This window comes from Phytophthora sojae, assembly GCF_000149755.1.
Source record: "Phytophthora sojae unplaced genomic scaffold PHYSOscaffold_14, whole genome shotgun sequence".
Classification (NCBI taxonomy): Eukaryota; Oomycota; class Peronosporomycetes; order Peronosporales; family Peronosporaceae; genus Phytophthora; species Phytophthora sojae.
In genome coordinates this window covers 321,592-338,584 of record NW_009258128.1, presented here as the reverse complement: position 1 = coordinate 338,584, position 16,993 = coordinate 321,592, and the positions used below count along the sequence as shown (strand labels likewise).

The 16,993-nt window shown below is 53.3% G+C and overlaps 5 protein-coding genes across 5 annotated transcripts; 2 read left to right on the top strand and 3 right to left on the bottom strand.

Moving 5' to 3' along the window:
- Positions 1–912: 912 nt before the first annotated feature.
- Positions 913–4,896, bottom strand: PHYSODRAFT_550933 (hypothetical protein; the record flags this gene model as incomplete). Its single annotated transcript, XM_009539763.1, has 4 exons — positions 4,769–4,896; positions 4,375–4,588; positions 2,488–2,637; positions 913–1,446 (listed from the first exon to the last, which is right to left on the bottom strand). Coding segments are annotated over exons 1-4 (993 nt in total), but the record flags the coding sequence as incomplete, so codon positions are not given.
- Positions 4,897–6,151: 1,255 nt separating this feature from the next.
- Positions 6,152–7,821, bottom strand: PHYSODRAFT_246602 (hypothetical protein; the record flags this gene model as incomplete). The annotated part of the gene is made up of 2 exons (XM_009539762.1): positions 6,152–6,201; positions 6,291–7,821. 2 exons carry the CDS (start codon positions 7,819–7,821, stop codon positions 6,152–6,154), a joined length of 1,581 nt encoding a protein of 526 aa, XP_009538057.1.
- Positions 7,822–8,233: 412 nt separating this feature from the next.
- On the top strand, positions 8,234–9,601 carry PHYSODRAFT_532364 (hypothetical protein; the record flags this gene model as incomplete). Its single annotated transcript, XM_009539761.1, has 3 exons — positions 8,234–8,812; positions 8,903–9,184; positions 9,266–9,601. The coding sequence occupies 3 exons, from the start codon at positions 8,234–8,236 to the stop codon at positions 9,599–9,601; spliced, it is 1,197 nt and encodes a 398-aa protein (XP_009538056.1).
- Positions 9,602–9,958: 357 nt separating this feature from the next.
- Positions 9,959–10,822, bottom strand: PHYSODRAFT_532271 (hypothetical protein; the record flags this gene model as incomplete). The annotated part of the gene is made up of 1 exon (XM_009539760.1): positions 9,959–10,822. The coding sequence occupies one exon, from the start codon at positions 10,820–10,822 to the stop codon at positions 9,959–9,961; it is 864 nt and encodes a 287-aa protein (XP_009538055.1).
- A 4,116-nt stretch (positions 10,823–14,938) lies between these two features.
- PHYSODRAFT_246570 (hypothetical protein) lies at positions 14,939–16,548 on the top strand (the record flags this gene model as incomplete). The annotated part of the gene is made up of 6 exons (XM_009539759.1): positions 14,939–15,078; positions 15,124–15,291; positions 15,365–15,487; positions 15,618–15,749; positions 15,948–16,240; positions 16,310–16,548. The coding sequence occupies 6 exons, from the start codon at positions 14,939–14,941 to the stop codon at positions 16,546–16,548; spliced, it is 1,095 nt and encodes a 364-aa protein (XP_009538054.1).
- Between the last annotated feature and the right edge of the window lie 445 nt (positions 16,549–16,993).

Here is a 16,993-nt window from a genome sequence, read left to right as displayed (position 1 = left end):
AAGGGCCAGTCATTGCAAGAGAACAACCATGGAGCGCACGCCAAGTCCGCGGAAAGTGATGTCCCGCTCTTCAGGTCAGCAGGGAGGGCAGGGCGGACACGCACAACAGGAACAGGAAAGCTGCCGAAGCGGTTTAAGCGTGTTGCTGTCTCCTTTCAACACAAGCTCAGCGTGATCGAGTTCTACGACGCAGTCGTTACTATGGAGAAAATGCGCGACACAGTCAACTACTTCTACCCTTCGCTCACGGCAGCCCAATTAAAAGCCAAAAAGCGACAGGTCTACAACTGGCTGAACCAGCGCGATCTAATTATCGACAAGGTCGAAACCGGGTGCGCTAGCTGCCGTGGAGTAGATAGATCTAGACAGCAGTGTTTAAGGGTACCGGTAAATACCACTTTGCATGATGCACTTCAGAATACGAACGAACATAAAATCGTCGGTACATGTACATCTCGTGTCCACTTTGCAACACGGCAACTTCAATAATCAGCCATATGCAGTATGAGATCTAAATTACGGTATTACGAATGACCCAAATGTGCGTTTGTCACAACCGGCTGTTTCCCAAATGTCGACTCTATTACGAGGGCCCTCCCGATGAGGGCCCTCCTTAGCGGATCCCCAATCCAGACATGTTCATCGAGACCATGTGTTGGGGACAAAACTCAGAGTTCATCGGAGTAGATTCGACTTACATGCCATGAGTTGTTGTTTGCGATGTTATTTGTTTACGGGGAACGATGCACTTCATCGAGAAGGAAAGCTCTCTAAACTGCTGCAACCAGCAACGTGAATGCTAGTTCACTCGACTTAATTGATCATTCGCTTCCTGGCAGCCCTCACCCGGCGAGAATCTGTCCAAAAGGAGAGGTCAGTACCACGCAAATTTCCACCAGCTTCCTACATCGAAGCACATACCTTCTGAATTTGTCCAAGCAATTCCGAGTCAATGCCGACGGTAGCACCGCTCTTGTCTCCGGTCAGTCGGGCAGTGAACTGGCGGACGAAGTGGCTGAGCTCTTCACGGTCGCGCTTTACAAGCTCGAACTGCTCTGCATGGAGTAAATACGTCTTCAGGAAGAGCAGTGCGCACGTGTCAATGGCGTTTGCCAACACTGCAATCGACTTCGCGTTCTTTGGCTGAGTGTCCTCGTCCGCGAGGAGCTGGTCGAGCATGAAGTCCATCGCGAGACTGAGATGGCCCAGTCCCAGATCGCTGTTCATCGAGCGCGCTTCGCTAGGGGGGATGAACGCCAGCAGAGGCACGAGCTGCTCCTCATCGACATATCGCACGCTGTTCACTACGAGGATGGCGTCGCGGTCCGTCAGAGAACTGGTCCACTTGGTCAGGAGCAAGCTTGTCAAACGAACAATCTCCACAAGTTCCGTCTCCATCGCGCGGTGGAACACAGTCAGGTTTCGCTTTTCCACATCCCGGGCAGCCTGTAAGTGGTCGTGCAGAAGTGTCTGGTGGGCGTAACTGAAAGCTGACGGGGATCGAGGTGACCGTGGCGACTTGGGGATTAAACTCAGCACCGCCGCGGATTTGTTGCTTGGCGATTTTGCCTTTTGTGTACGCTCCTTGCGACGTCGACTGATCTCCGTTGACGAGCTACCAAGAAGTACGCAAGCGCGGCGCACGATCTGACGACTTTGCTCCATTAGCACAACAGCATTGGACGGGAGCGCTTGGCGCCAGTGCTTCCGTCGAGACGCGGACCCACTGAGAGCGCTTAGCAACCGCAATAAAGATTGGTGCTCAGCAACAATGGCATGGGTCAGCCGCTGACTCGATGAAGGCTCCACCGCCGCAAGTAATAGTGATTCCGCGTGCGACATAAAATCCCACACGTCCACTTCGTCAGACTCATTGGCTTGCAGACGCAGCAGACCGCCCACAAAGTCAAGCACGAGGCACCATACGCGATGGGCAACAGAGCGCGCCAGAGTCGTCTCTTGATCCTCCTCCATGTTGTCGCTTGTCAATAGCACGTAGCCGCGCAAGTTACTGGTGGCTTCTTCTCGCTCCATTTGAGCCTTCAAAAGGGGTAGCAGCTGAGTGGCTAACATCGACAGCAATCGCAATCGGGACGAACTGCCGTTTCGCAGCATCACACGCTGGCACAAATCGGCATTATCCGGGTTCCACGCAACCGCCGCCAGACCTCGCAACACCTTGCACGCCTCCTCTTGCCTTGCAGCCACCTCCTTGCTGTATGATGAAGGGCGGAAACGCTGAATGAGGAGGTGGAAAAGTGCCCCAATTCCTTCCTGTTCGTGTTCCAACTCCTTCACGAACGGATTCAGCTGCATCGCACTTACCATGACCAGCTTCGGTTTGGGCGCTTCAACATTCCCAAAGCTGTCGAGAACCTCCTGAAACAGGCACCAACTCAGCTGAAAAAGAGCTTGAGTAGTCGCCGTGGGTTTTAGTCGCTTGTCGCATAGCGTGATAGCGTTCATGCAGTGCGCGATCAACTTGACTTGCAAAAGCGGCTTGGGTGGACCCACACTTTCCATGTCTGTATCTCCATCAGTGGCGTGACTCTGGCGGTTAATCTTACTCAAGTGACGAATGAGAAGCAACGCAGCAGTAAAAAGCGACTTTTGCAACTCGTCGGTCACCGATTCCACCTTCTGCTCAAAATCAGTCACCAGGCGTGAAATTAAAGGTACCGCTGTGACGTCGAGCGAGGAGGCAGACAGGCTGTTCTCATTGCCGCCTAGCCGCACCAACTCCACCTCGCGGGCAATTTGGACCATCGAGTCACGCACGGTGCTGGCAGTCTTCTCGATAACACCCAGCAACTCAAGTGTCGCTCCGGCGTTGAGCTTAAGGTTGGGGTCGGCGCTTGAACCGTCAAGACGTTGCCGCGTCTGTGACAGCTTGGGGTCACGTGTCTTGCGCACAACAAGGCACAATTGATGATGTAGCATCGAAACAAAGAGCTGCACGAGGTCATAAAGGTGCAGTAGCACGAAGTAGTCCAGCGATTCGTCTTGGCGTTCGTGTTGCATCACTCTGGTCTTGATGACATCCGCTAGTACCTGAATCATCCCAAACGAAGTGCGATCTCCAGTAAACCGTGAGGATGCTAATACATCTTCCGAACTGGCTGCAGAATGCGTTGATGCCGTTAACCGCATTCGTGAAGAGCTGCTTGCACTACCCGTGCTACTGCTGCGAGGAGGCGAAGAAATCATGGATTCTTTCCGTTTAAGCCTTCTTGGTGTAGTAGATTCACTTGCCTTGTCACTCGACTCCGCTGCGTTTCCAGCTTGTAAGCTGCACAACTCCATAAACACCTTCCACTTTGCCAACGAGAAGAGCTGCGCATGCAGATAGGCCGCTTGCAGGTTGCCCCACTGAACCAGCTTGAGCGCGCGAACATCCGCGGGAGAAGCTTGTTTTTTTACGTCGCCTCCTGCACCGAGCTGCCACTTAAGCGTGTTGGCGTCGCAAATAAGGCCATCGAGATAAAGCGAGATAGCGCCAACTGGAACATCGCTCAGAAGGTCCGTTGTGGGTGTGTTCACGTTGCAGGCACGGCGAATCGTCGATGCGTATTGCTCCAGCTGAGCAGGGAAATAGTCCAAACGCGTAAAGGTACGCAGCCAATGCGAATACAATCCCTCCTTCCTGAAGGATTCCAGCACGTCAACCAAGGGATGGCCGCCTTGTTTGGAGGCCTTATTATGCCACTCATACGACACCAACTGAAGGATCAGACCGCGTGCCAAATACCCATACGCGCTAGACCGTCCGGTGTATGCATCTGATGGACTCTCCACATCACCGCGGCCTTGTACAGTAGCCGCAGCTAACTCCATGTCTAGCAATCCACGTTCTTCCACAGATTCCACAGGCATATGGATTTTTAGTGCCCTTGTCACGTTTGGCCAAAACGTGGGGCGCTCACGTATAGCCGTCATGATTTTCAAGTGAACGCCAAGGCCGTTGATAAGAGCACCCTTCCAAACCTGCACAAGGAATGTCAATAAGGCACAGAAGAGATCAGAAGACTGTTCCAGAAGCTGTTCTGACGCTCCGAAAAACCGTTCCAACAATGCCACGAATGGCAAGGGATCCTCCTCATTCTTGCTATCCGCCGTGCTGGTCGTAGCATCGCCCTTGCGGTCATCACCGAACAGAAGCAGAGCCAAAAATCCTGGTTGGTGCTCTAAGCACAACGTCAGCATCTCAATAACCTCCTTTCGCAGCGCCAGGTTCCGGGGTGACGAAACTCGCAACAGACGCGAAAACATTCCGCGCACGAGAGGAAGGTCCTGATCGCCGTGAAAGAGAGCAACCAGAGAGTGCATCGAGGACAGATCACGGCTTTGTCGTTCCATGCGATAATCCAGCACGACGGCAGCTTGTTGTAAGATCTGCAGAGACCAGTACGCAATGCCAGGAGCTTTTTCCACAGAATACCCGAGGTATCCACCACATAGCGTAACAATCGTCAGCGACTTGCGCTTCTTCGGTCCTCCATCATCAATAGGCGTCAACATAATCTTTCGGGCGACGTGTGCGTTTACAGACGCAATTTGATTTCCAACAAGCAACGCCAAGAATCGCAAACTCGTCGTCACAACAGACTCAAGTCGTACTAGATTCACTCCAGTACAGTCGACATCGGTTTCGTAGACAAGTGGGAAGTGGCCGTCACTGTCACTCTTTTTAGAGGTGGATGCATCGTCATCTTCCTCATTGTCGGCCGTGGCGATACTATTCCAGTTACCCATGTGGCCTTCCATCGACGATAGCACGGCGCATGATGAACGCAGCAGCTTCATGAGAAGCGACATATCGGTTGATAGCGTTTCACGCAGAGCTACCTCGAACGCTGGGATCATGTCGTTCCGCTCATTAACGTATTTGCGCGGGAGCACAAGTACATATAACAAGCGGAAGCAACGTTCCGTGACCTCGCATCGATCGCAGGTGGAGATAAACTTCCAGCTTTCGTGGGTGGACAACACTTCGATCGCAAACTCGGCCGCACCAACAAGCCAAAGCCTCTCGGTAGCGATAAACGCGTGGTATCCCTCGTCTGTGTCCAAGGGGCTTGAATTTGCAAGAGTTTGCGCTTCTTTGGAAAGAAACCATCGCACCACGCTCATGAAAATGTCTTGCGTTGCTAACACGACCGGGTACTCGCCAGCAATTCGCTCCTGCAACTCGAACAGCTTCTTCGCGCTTTTCACAACTAGATTGACGCATTCTTCTTGTCCGCCGCCAAGAGATGAACTCGTGAGCAGATCCACGCCTGCAGGTGTAGCCAGCAGTGTTCGGAGTGCATTAAATGAAGCTGTAACTAAGTGAAAGTGGGCCCCAGACCATACGCTCTCGCCATCCATCATCGTGTCATCAATTGCTCCTCTAGGGGACGCATGCAAAAATCCATCCAGCACCCCTAAGAGTAAGCGAAGCATGTGAATGCCTCCATCCGCACCAACTGGATCGATACTGCTCGGTGGGCTGCTCCTAACGGATGTTAAATAGCCCCCAAACACGGTGTCTTCAATGTCGACCAGATTCGCCAAAATTTGCTCTCGAGTGTAGCGGTCCCGGATGCCCCACGATACCAGGTTTTCTCTTGACGCTGTCAGCAAAATTGGCAGCGAAACCTGCCGCCTCAAGAGCTGGTTCACGTGAATTTCCGAAGACGGAAGCTTGTGATCAATCCACCAACGGCGCAATCTCGCCTCGCCCCACCGGCGCTCAAGCTCCTCCAACGCGATCTGCCCGCCGTCGTGTTGCTGGCCCAATTGTGTGACGAATTCGAAGAACGCCGTGAGCAAATCCACATCTTCTGCGTTTGTGTGATGCAAGTCTGCAAACGATCCGGACTGAAGCCCTGCCACAAAGTTGTCTGCAGTTCGCATCAGCAAGTCCCACACAGATGCTTGACGTTCGTCGTTAATTAGCCACTCAACCTGTACTTCATCTCCAGAGCGCACAATTACGCCAACAGTTTCTGCAGGCACAACTAACCGATCCTCACCGCCTTCGTAAGCGAACGAGCGAGTACATTGTATACGGTCGGAACCGCTCGTAATCTCCCGATAGTATTCCGAGGGAGGCAGTTGGTGGCGGACACCATTTCTAATCATCAATTGGCCTTCCAGACCCGCACGAGGCTTACTGAAATACTTCAAGACCTGACGGAGTACAACCGGCGACGAGATTTCCTGGTAGTTGCAACACAGCGCCGTGAACATTTGAACGCACGATAACAAACTATTGGGCAAGAAGGCCCTAGTTTTGGTCAGCAACTCACGCAGCGCAGCATTTTCTCCCCTAGCAATCACGTCAGTCATGTTACTGTCCTCCACGTCAATTCCAAGAGTTTGCTGGGCAACACTTGCATTCGAGAGAACCGGCAAAACAAATTTCACCATAGCATGCAGCTGCTGCGCACCATCAAGATTTTCCATGTAGCCCAACGACGCCAACATCTCATCCAAAAATGCAGCCACCACATGCTGATAGATTGAAGAGCTATCGGAGCTGATCTCGTACTGTGACTGGGACGCATTTGCACCGCGTAGCCCGGTCGAGGCAGCTACATTTGGCAGCGCCCACAGCGTCTTCGTGTGAAGACTCAAAGGTTGCAAGAATGGCTGGCGGCTAGCATTTTCAGAGTCGCCATCATCGTTACCAAACACCAACGAACGTAGCAGCGCGTTCAAGAAGTGGAAACTGTGCTGCTGCTCCGCCGCCCCCAAAGTCTGCTGCAGCATGGCTTCCAACTCTTTCGTCTCGTCACTTTGCCTGTTAAATCCAGCAATCGCACGGTACTGTCGTCCCAGAAGTGTGGCCCAAGCCAGCAGCACTACACCGGGGACAGGCGATGGTACTGCGTCGGTTGCACACAAATCCGTCAAAAAGAAGGTCATCGTCGCCTGCTGCAACGCAGCATGATCCTGCATCGCCCCCGTGGAGTGCAGCAACCGCAGAGCCACCAAAACGCCCACCTGCGTCAACCGTCTCGCCGCTTGCTGCGCCACAGGCAGCGTCAGAGTGCTGGCCGTGAACACATCCTCAAACACGCGAACTTCCCAGCTATGCACCGTCTTGGCGATCCTCACAGCACTCTCCAACGTAGCCTTCTCCCTAGAAGCCACAACCGTCAGCAGCAAGAGCTCTCTCAGCAGCGCCTCCTCCTCCAGAAACTGCACCTCCCAGGCCACGAGCGCCTTGCGCTCAGCCGCTCCCACTCCCGTAAACCTCGGCGGCTGGTAGAACTGGCGGCCGTGCACCTCGTCCAGCAGCGCCTCCCTCAGCCCCTCCTTCAGCAGCTCGTCCACGATCTCCTCGGCCGCCTGAGCGTTGGGGTGCTGCGGGTTCCTGGCCGCACGCAGCAGCTCGATACGCACAGCGAAGAAGTCCCTTCTCGCCGCGAAGAACTTGAGCCTCAGGCGCTCCACGTTGAGGCGCTTGGCGTCTCCTTCCTCCTTGTTCAGCGTCTCGAGGGCCTTTCTCAGCTCCTGCTGGCCGCCCGAGGACGGCAACTGGCAGCTCGAGAGCAGCAGACTCCAGCGCTTCTCGTCGCTCTGGTCCGTCGTGGATTCCGCGCCTTTGTCCGCGTCTTTTCCCGCCTCGAACAGCGTCAGCGTTGAGTTGCGGGGCGTCGCGGGCGGCGTCGCGCCGTCCGAGCCGCCCACGCGCCCGCCGAGCGGCACCAAACCCGCCACAGAACGCACATTCTCCAGCACGCGGTCCACCGGCAGCTCCTCGCGCCGACAGCGCCGCAGCCACGACAGCACGTGCGCCGCCGAGCGCGGCGTCTCGGCCGTTGCGCGCGCCATTGAATCTGGCGAGGGGATGGCTGAGTGCGCACGACAATCACTCTGCAATGTGGTGTGGTGTACGTAACGTATGTTGTCCACATACCCTGTTATTTTCGATCTATAGGCCGGGTATCGATTATCAGACGGCGCTTCTTTCCACAACCTCATTCAGCTCTCGATATTGAACTGGGGTTGAGCCGCGCCCGACCGTCGGCCAAGCTTCGCGCAGCGCTATCTCTTCTTCTGCCGCCCCGTAGACGCCGCCGCCGCCCTCATCGTGTAGCGCGCCGTCTGCTCCCTCTCGTCGTACCTCGCAACGCGCCCGTCGGTCACCGTGTCGTCCACGCTGGCGGCGACTCTGGACCCCGCGGCCATCTGGGACGTGCTCGGCCAGACCGCGTGGGAACTGGGCGGAGGACTGCTCGGCCGCATGGCGCAGTTCGCGCACGGCATCTCGGCGCTGGACGTGACGCCGTCCGCGGCGCTCAGCGCGCCCGTGTGGCTGCTGGGGCGGCGCTACGATGACGTGGCGGCCGCGGACTTCGACGCCTACAAGCGCAGCTTCGAGGCCATCCTGTGGTTCACGTACCGCCGCGACTTCCCGCAGATGACGCCCTACGACTTCACCTCGGACGCTGGCTGGGGCTGCATGCTGCGCTCGGCGCAGATGCTGCTGGGGCAGGCGCTGCAGCGCCGGCTCCTGGGCCGCGACTGGCGGCTGCCGGCGCTGTTCGAGGCCGAGATCGACGCGCGCCTGCCCGACAAGTACGTGACGCTGCTGCGCTGGTTCGCGGACTCGCCCGACATCGAGTGCCGATACTCGATCCACCACATGGTCAAGCTGGGCATGCAGTACGACAAGCTGCCGGGGGAGTGGTACGGCCCCACGACGGCCGCTCAAGTGCTGAGGGACCTGGTGAACCTCCACCGCCGCGAGTTTGGAGGGGAGCTGGCCATGTACGTGCCTCAAGAAGGTGTGGTGTACACGGACGACGTGACGAGGCTCTGTGTCTCGCATATTGAGGAGGATGCAGGGGAGAAGGAGGTTGAGGAGGAGCAGGAGAAGAAGGCTGTTGCGGAGGATGCCAATGCTCCCGAGTTCTTTGACCCTCTGCTGCATCCCCCCACAGCCGAGGACAGCAGTGACTGGAGCACGGCACTGTTGATCTTGATCCCGCTAAGACTCGGACTCGACCAGGTGAACGAACGCTACGTGCCGGCGCTGGAGAAGACCTTCGCGTTCCCGCAGAGCGTCGGCATCATTGGAGGCAAGAAGGGTCACTCGGTGTATTTCGTCGGCACGCAGCAAGATCAGCTGCATCTCCTGGATCCGCACGACGTGCATCCCGCTCCAGAACTCAACCCGGCCTTCCCCACAGCCGTAAGCTATTGTATCAGCTCTGTATGGGGAGCGTATTGTGAGCTGATCAACTGATCTTTTGTGTTTGTGACCTTTTGACAGACACATTTACGCACAGTGCACTCCTCTCGCCCGCTCGTGATGAACGTGACTGGCATCGATCCGTCGTTGGCACTGGGCTTCTTGTGTGACAACCGTGCTGACTACGAGGACTTCGAGAGGCGCGTACGTATTCTCCACGATGAAGTAAAGGCTGATGGTGGCATGTGCCCGTTCTCCGTCGCTGCTCACCGGCCGGACTACGCTGCAAGTGGAGGCGACCTGCTCATGGCTGATTGCCTCTCGGGTGACGACATGAACGAGGATGAAATTGCAAGTGCTTCAGGCGGGGTATCTGGCACCGGGGAAGATGATGAAGATGACTACGTCCTTCTTTGAAATGGGTCGGGTGACTGACTAATCGAGTCAATGCAAGCCGCCCAGTCTCCCTCCTGTATTATAGACGGCTTCATATCAAGACAGCTAAGCACCGTCCACACTAGTTTCGGAAGGTTCGCATTCTAGTCTGACGAGTGTCTATGCTATTTTATGCCTATCCAGTACACACGAGCTTTGCTCCTTCACCGATTGATTCCAGATTTAATCTAATCTCCTTTTCGACTCAAGCTTCTGCATTTTAGGTTTAGCAGTACAGCGTACAGGTAAGATTGTGTACTAGTGTGTGCTACGTGGATAAAGCACAATTCGCGATATACCTTGTGGGTTTGAAGCGTTTCGTGATGTCCCGATATGTTTCTAGTCGTTGGTACTGTAGCGCTTTTCCTCCGCGTAATATTCCGTGAAGCCCACGACGTCCTTGACATGCTCAAAGTCACAGAGCAACTCGTCAAGTCCGGCGCTTGGAGTGGCGTTGGCAGTGCTCATTGCGGTCGTATCAGTGCCTGCAGTCTGGTTGCGCAGCTCCACGAGAGCCTTCTCCATCACCTTGATGCTAGCGTTGAGCAGCGTGACCGGGTACAGAGCAATCTTGCAGCCGATCTCGTGCAGTTGTTCCGGGAGCAAGACGGGAGTCATCCCCATCTCGACCATGTTAGCGAGCTTGGGGCCGGGTACCTGCTGACAAAAAGCCTTCATCTCGCCCACCGACCGCGGGGCTTCCAGGAACGTGATGTCCGCTCCGAGACGCACAAACTCCTGGCAACGAGCAATTGCCTCCTCCAGTGAATCAGTGGCCCGCGCGTCGGTGCGCGCCATGATCACGATGTCAAAGTTGCCTTCACGACGCGCGTCGACCGCAGCTTTGATGCGGTCGTAAGCCTCTTCGCGGCTCACGACAGCCTTGCCAGTCGTGTGACCGCATCTCTTCGGGGATACCTGGTCCTCAATCAGAATCCCAGCCATTCCAGCCTGCGCGTAGCCTGCCACCGTCCGTTTAACGTTCATGGCGTTGCCGTAGCCCGTGTCGCCGTCGCCAAGACACGGGATGTTCTTGAGCGTAGAGCACACAGTTTGAGCGCTGCGCACCATCTCGCCGTACGATAGCAGTTGCGTGTCGGGCACACCGTGGACAGCTGAAACACCGTAGCCGGTCATGATGCACGCGTCGTACCCAGCGCGCTCAATGAGCTTGGCCGTGAGTCCGTCGTAGCACGAGGGCATCAGCACAAGGTCGTCGCCGTTGATAAGTTCACGCAGGCGATTCACGCGCTGAGGCTGCGTAGTGATCGAAAGCATTTCTTGTAATCTTGATAGTCGAGTGAGCTGCAAATTCAAAAGTGATCGGAGCCCAGGTCGCTGTTTACGAGGAGGGAGGGAGTAAACTTTGGACTTTGCGCAAACGAAACCATGGAAATCTACTTGTGTTTTGTGTGAGTGCATGCAAAGATCTAAAAAGCAGGATGATGATCGTCAACAAGCATACAGTGACACCACTATAAATGACACCTAGTTCGCTCGGTGTTTCAGTTAAAGAATTGATCAGATAAAGAAATGGCTACACTTCTAATGACTACATTTTCACAATACAAGGGTTTTCTTTACCTGGTACCCCTCCCGCATTTTCGTACTCTTGTTTTGTTTCGTCTTCACACAATTAGAACTCAACCAATAACGGTAGGCGCGGTATTGTTTGTTCCTACTCCTTCTTCTCATTGGTATTAGCAGAATCGCATCCCCTCAGGTTGTACGTGAGTTTCAATACAGTGAGGTTATGGGAATATTTGTTGTCCCGATATCCTGCCACCATGCCTGCAGTTTTATCTTTTGCTTGGTATCTACTGCATAACCCCTAGTTGTCTCGACATCATAATATTTTAGTTTTTCGTAAAATATATATGTACGCTGCGCTGAATGTAAAATACTGTGGCTAGCTTATTTATCAGTATTTAGTTGCTGCAAACTCTGTTCCAACTTAGCATCCCAAATAAAATTTCTCTCTTCGCTCGATTTGTTGTGGCGGGAGTAGTGGTAGCAATGGCATACGTGGGAGGAGGCAGGCAAGTGATTGAGAAAAAAATATATGAGTTTGGATCTATTACTACGGCGTCCATTTAGAGGGTTGAGGCGCCAATAATGGCGACCATTTAGAGAATAAAGAGGTTTTTGATCAGTTATAGAACACCTATTTTGAAATCCATATAATCCCGTTTGCAGTCGAGGAATCCTAACCAGATAGGGAACACATAGTCAGTTAGAGGGGTTCATTTAGGGAGGTGTCACTGTATTACATCATCTCCACTTGTTGGTGGGACAATGTAATAGCCTATACGTTGTAATGTTCCGACAGAGTTGTGCCAGTAATGGGATAGCTGAATGGTAAATCTAAACAAGTGCCAATCTTGAAAGTAAAAAATTCCATAACGGTACCCGATTTTCTGAGCTTCAGCTCACGATACTAACAATCGAGCGGTACGAGGTTGTGACAGTCTTGGTGCCACAGGTGATCGACAGCATGTCCCCTTCCTCCAAAAGTACAATTGTAATGGTTGCTTCCCATGTTTGCATAGTAGTTTTGCTGGATGCAGACACCATTCTTTAGCAACTTGATAGTCTCGTCGTAGCCTCTTGACGAACAGTTGACGACTCCCCCACTTTTGTAAACCCCCTGTCGGAGAACCTTTATCACCCCATCCTCGCCATTCACAGCAAACTCTGTACAGTTAGCTCGTTCCAGCAGAATCTCAACTCGACACAGGAGAGTGTCGAGTACTGCCTTATGCAAGATGCCTCAAGTCGAAGAAAGGGGGGTGTTTGTCCGACACTCAGCTCTCCACGAATCCGGCCTCGGAAAAATAATAATTCCATTGCAATTACTGTATTTGTGTACGGAAATATGTATTATTGGTTGCCGGTCGTATTGAAATTACTATTATTGAAGCCCAATTTTCAGTAAAATGTTTAACATTACAAAAACCAAGCTTAACGTGAATCTCCATATACAAGTAATTGAAATAAATACATATTATTGGTGAATGATATATTGAAATGATTATTGTGGAGACCGAACTTTTGCAATTCAATATGATACTGTATTTTCCGAGGTCTGGCTCTAACGCACCCTGCAGGTTCGAATCCACCACATCAATCTGCTCCAGCGGCACAGGAGCGGCATACTTCGCCACCCATGTTGATCGTAGAAACTCGATCCTCATCACCACCAGCTCCAGTCAAAACTCGCCAAATCCACGTGGCTTTAGTATGCGTTGAACAGGGTTGGAGTCGCTTATTTCACATTCCAGCGAATCAGATAGACACAAAAAATCGGCATGACAGCATGGGGTAACCAGTAAAAGTATGAGCCAAAATTTACCTGGAAATACTCGGCCGGCGATGCACCAGGAATTGTATTTGCGCTTGTCACGTAGTCTGATGGAGCCATATCCTTTGTGATCCTGTAAAGAACGTATATCAGAAATATCTAGCGACAATTGACAACACCATGCACACATCTGTACCATTGCTCCATGCTCAATAAATCCTCCAGCCAGATACTTACAAGGTTGCCTTTGAGCTCAATAGTATAGCGACAGCACCACGCTAGAGGTGGACTGAAGGCGGTGATTCCCTCCCTTTTCGTGCCTCCCGAACTCATCACTATCACGACGACAGAATGCAGAATGCCTAGAACTAACTGATTGTTTGGATGGACGTGCCATTTTCAATTCCGAGAAGTACACAAGAAATATTGGTACAGTGGGATGCATCAGTTTCTGCTAAATTTCAACAATACACTTTCATTCCCGAATTTGTAATTATTCGCCTGTTCTGCTATATCTACGGCGAGAAGGGTAGCGCGTTTGGCGTGCGTGTCGATGGCGAGGATGCAGTCGACAAGCTGAAGAACGCGATCGCAGGTTCAAGTTTCCAGCTGTGAGGTACCAGCGGTACCAGCGCCACCAAGCAGTGCTCCGCAGCGCGGAAAGACGGCACGCGGTCGCAGGCGAAGTTCGCCAGCACAGAAACCGCTGCGACTGTGGGAGGTCGCTACCTCTCGTTGCCCCGCGCGGCAGCGGTTAGCAACTGACAGACGCAGCACATTAGCAGCTTCAGCAGCAGCAACAGCACCTACCAGCATAGCAAAGCATAGGTCGGTTAGGAAACTCCTTCAACACGAGCAAGGGTCCCAAGGCGGCGGCGCCGAGCTGCTGCGCAGCTCGGCACTCACTTCCGCATTCACCAGCAGGAGCACAACCAGCTCCGCCGCCTTGGTTGTTCCCGCCACGGCATTCTGCCAAGGCAACCTCAGTCTCCTACCTTCCGTTCGTCTTCTGCCCGCACCTTCGTGTTGAGATCAACTCTGCTACGCCTACAGCTCTGCAGACAGCAAGTACACGACTTTCAGCACCTCTCACCAGCAAACCTCTGCGGCTCGTCTTGGCATATCACGACGGCGCGTGGCTGAAGTCCGAGTCTGACGACGTGAAGACGCTTAAAAAGGGTGGACAGACCGATGTCCTTGTAGCGCTCACTGCCCAAGACAAAGAGCTGAAATAATCTGACTGCGTAGGGAACCGGGCTTTATGCAAATTCACGTGCTGGTGCAGGCTCCGCGCGACTCCATCCGGGATTACTGTACATGTATGCGGGATCCGCCTACAGTGGAGGGTAACGTTCTATCGACCTCACAGCAATCAATTGTCAGAGTGTCGTCGGGTGCAGGGCTAAGCAAAATACAATACGATATTGATTGGACTCTCCAACCTCCCCCAATTAATAATTGGGTTATTTTCTTATTTTCCCCCACTAATGTAGCCACAACTCAAGTGTAGAGGTGAGAACAAAGGTGGATAATTTACTTCGGTTACCCATCATCGTACAGCATTTCTACGCTTACCAAAGCATGCCTTAGATCCCATACACCTGTAAGTCAGATTCAAACCTCACAAGGGTTCGAAGTTTTTGTTCTTAGTATATCGCATTCTATTACAATTGAGCTCGATTTCTGTAGGATTTTAACAGCAAAAGTAAGTAGCAACGGCTTCATACTATTATTTACTTATTAGTGTTTTTAAACTCCTCTTGCCAGGGATGCCGAAAAATAAATTGGTGCTGAAATTATTGCAATAGATTTGAATCAATAATTTATTGACATGTTCTTAACCGCTATCTACCAGTTATCTTTTGAGTTGAGCATAACATCTTCGATTATGTATTGGGGGCTACTGCAGCCAACCATCCTCCAAACCCATGGCTTGAGCTCGACCATACCAACTCTCCCCACTTTTCATTCCACCGGAAGCCGACAACCCACCACCAAGCCCACCACGAGCCGCCACAATGCTCGCAGCCCCCCGTCCGCCTCGCACGGCCGCCTTCACTAATAGGCAGGTCTCCAACTTCTACTTCCGGTCGTGCCGCGACCAGTACGACGAGGTCATTCTCGAGTACTACCGTTGCCGGTGCGGCGCGGTCCGGAAGTGAGTCACCGGGACGGGGTACTCAAACCTGATGCAGCATATCAGGCGCGAGCACCCCTCGTACTCGGAGGAGATGCTGGCCGCAACACCCGGTCAGACGGGCTCTCTTGCTCACTACGTCCGCCACTCTGCCCAGTACTTGTTCGGTTGGCTGGAGTGGCTGGTGAAGTGCAACCTACCGCTATCATTTTGCGAGAGCAAACTCGCAAGACGGTACGACCCAGCTCTCTACTGAATATGTACTGTTTGGAAATTAACTAATACTGTGTTTACACTTTGCATCTAGTTACACGCGCCTCCAGTCTGTCTCTGTCGAAACGCTTCGGCGCGTCATGGACGCGGTGACGCGCTGCGTCGAGCACTCGATCGCGGCTGAGATGCCGGAGGAGTTTGGTCTCATCTTTGACGGGTGGAGCACACGACTCGGAGCACTGCATCGCGGTCTTCGCGTGCTACGAGGTTGATGGGGTTCTGAGGTGCCCCTTGCTCTGCATGGCACCACTCGTCAACGACGAGACCGACGACTTCTCCGCGGCTAGTCATCAAGCCTTCTTGGCTACGATGCTAGCGCGCGACTATCAGAAGCGCCTGGACCAGGTTCTCGTCCTGGTGGGAGATAATTGCGGCGTCAACCGCCGCCTCGCTACGCTGATGGGCCTCCCGCTAGTCGGGTGTGCAAGCCACCGACTCAACCTGTCGTCACCGCCCGGCTGAGCGAATGCGCTAAGGATGTCGATATGGTACAGGCGCTGATGGTAAAGCTGCGGACCCTCCACCATTCTGCAAAACTCCGGTTAGTATTTGTATATTTCCTGTTATTTTTGTTATTTAGTGTGATTTAACTGAAAGTGACACTTTGGTGCTTGCAGGTTCAAGACCGACCTTCGACCAATCATCCGCCAGCAAACCCGCTGGGGTTCGACCTTTGCGATGATTAACCGCTACTTCGAGCTTCTACCATTCATCGACGCGGAGGATGACGAGTTGGCCGAGCTCCTTCCCCCGGCGGCGTCCAAGCGGCGGCTTCGAGACCTGCTCGGCGAGCTGAAGGACGTGGAGTCCGTGTCGAAGGCTCTCCAGCGCGCTGACGCAAACCCCCTCGACGTTTGCGTCTGGTTCGACGGGCTCATTGCCGCGAAGCCCTCGTACGCCCGTTATCTCGGTACGTTTTTTGTCTATTATGCGAGATTGGTACATTTAATAATATTCATTTGTTTGTATTGTATTGTAGCACCGCGGGCTGACATCGTCCACAGCCCCGACTTCGAGGCGGGTTGCGTCAAGGTGCTCAAGGAGCAAGCCAAGCGGCTGACCCGGGTGGAGAAGGCGGCGCTGGACGCTTCTTGGCGGCTCCACCAGCGGGCGAGGGCGAGCAAGAAGAGGGGGATGAGGAGACCAGCGTCGCCTTCGTGGAGCGGCTGTAAAAGCGTCGGCGCCTGGAAGAGCATCAAACATGCTACGAACTGCTGACGTCCATTCCGCCCACTTCCAACGTGGTCGAGCGATTTTTTAGCATCGCTCGGTCCACGTTTGGGCTGCAGCGCCACGCACTGCAGCCGTACACGCTGGAGATGCTGCTGTTCCTGCGGCAGAATGCCGATTATTGGGACGCGCGCACTGTTGAGAGCGCGGAGTAAATGATAGGTATGTAACCCATCAAAACACTGACATTGCAGCAATATTCTATTTTGCTGTGTGAAGTATGTCGATATTCTAGTTTGTTTAGTTTGATGTTCAATTATCTATTCTCTCTTCTTGCTTGCCATAGATAACAATGCAATATTCGGCAACCCTGCCTCTTGCACACCAATTGCCGTCGAATTCATGGGGAAGTGATCATACCAAGCACAAGTTGTATAGATTTCTGCGCCAGACTTCCTTTTTCTTATTGCACGAACTTGGTGACGGGGTATCA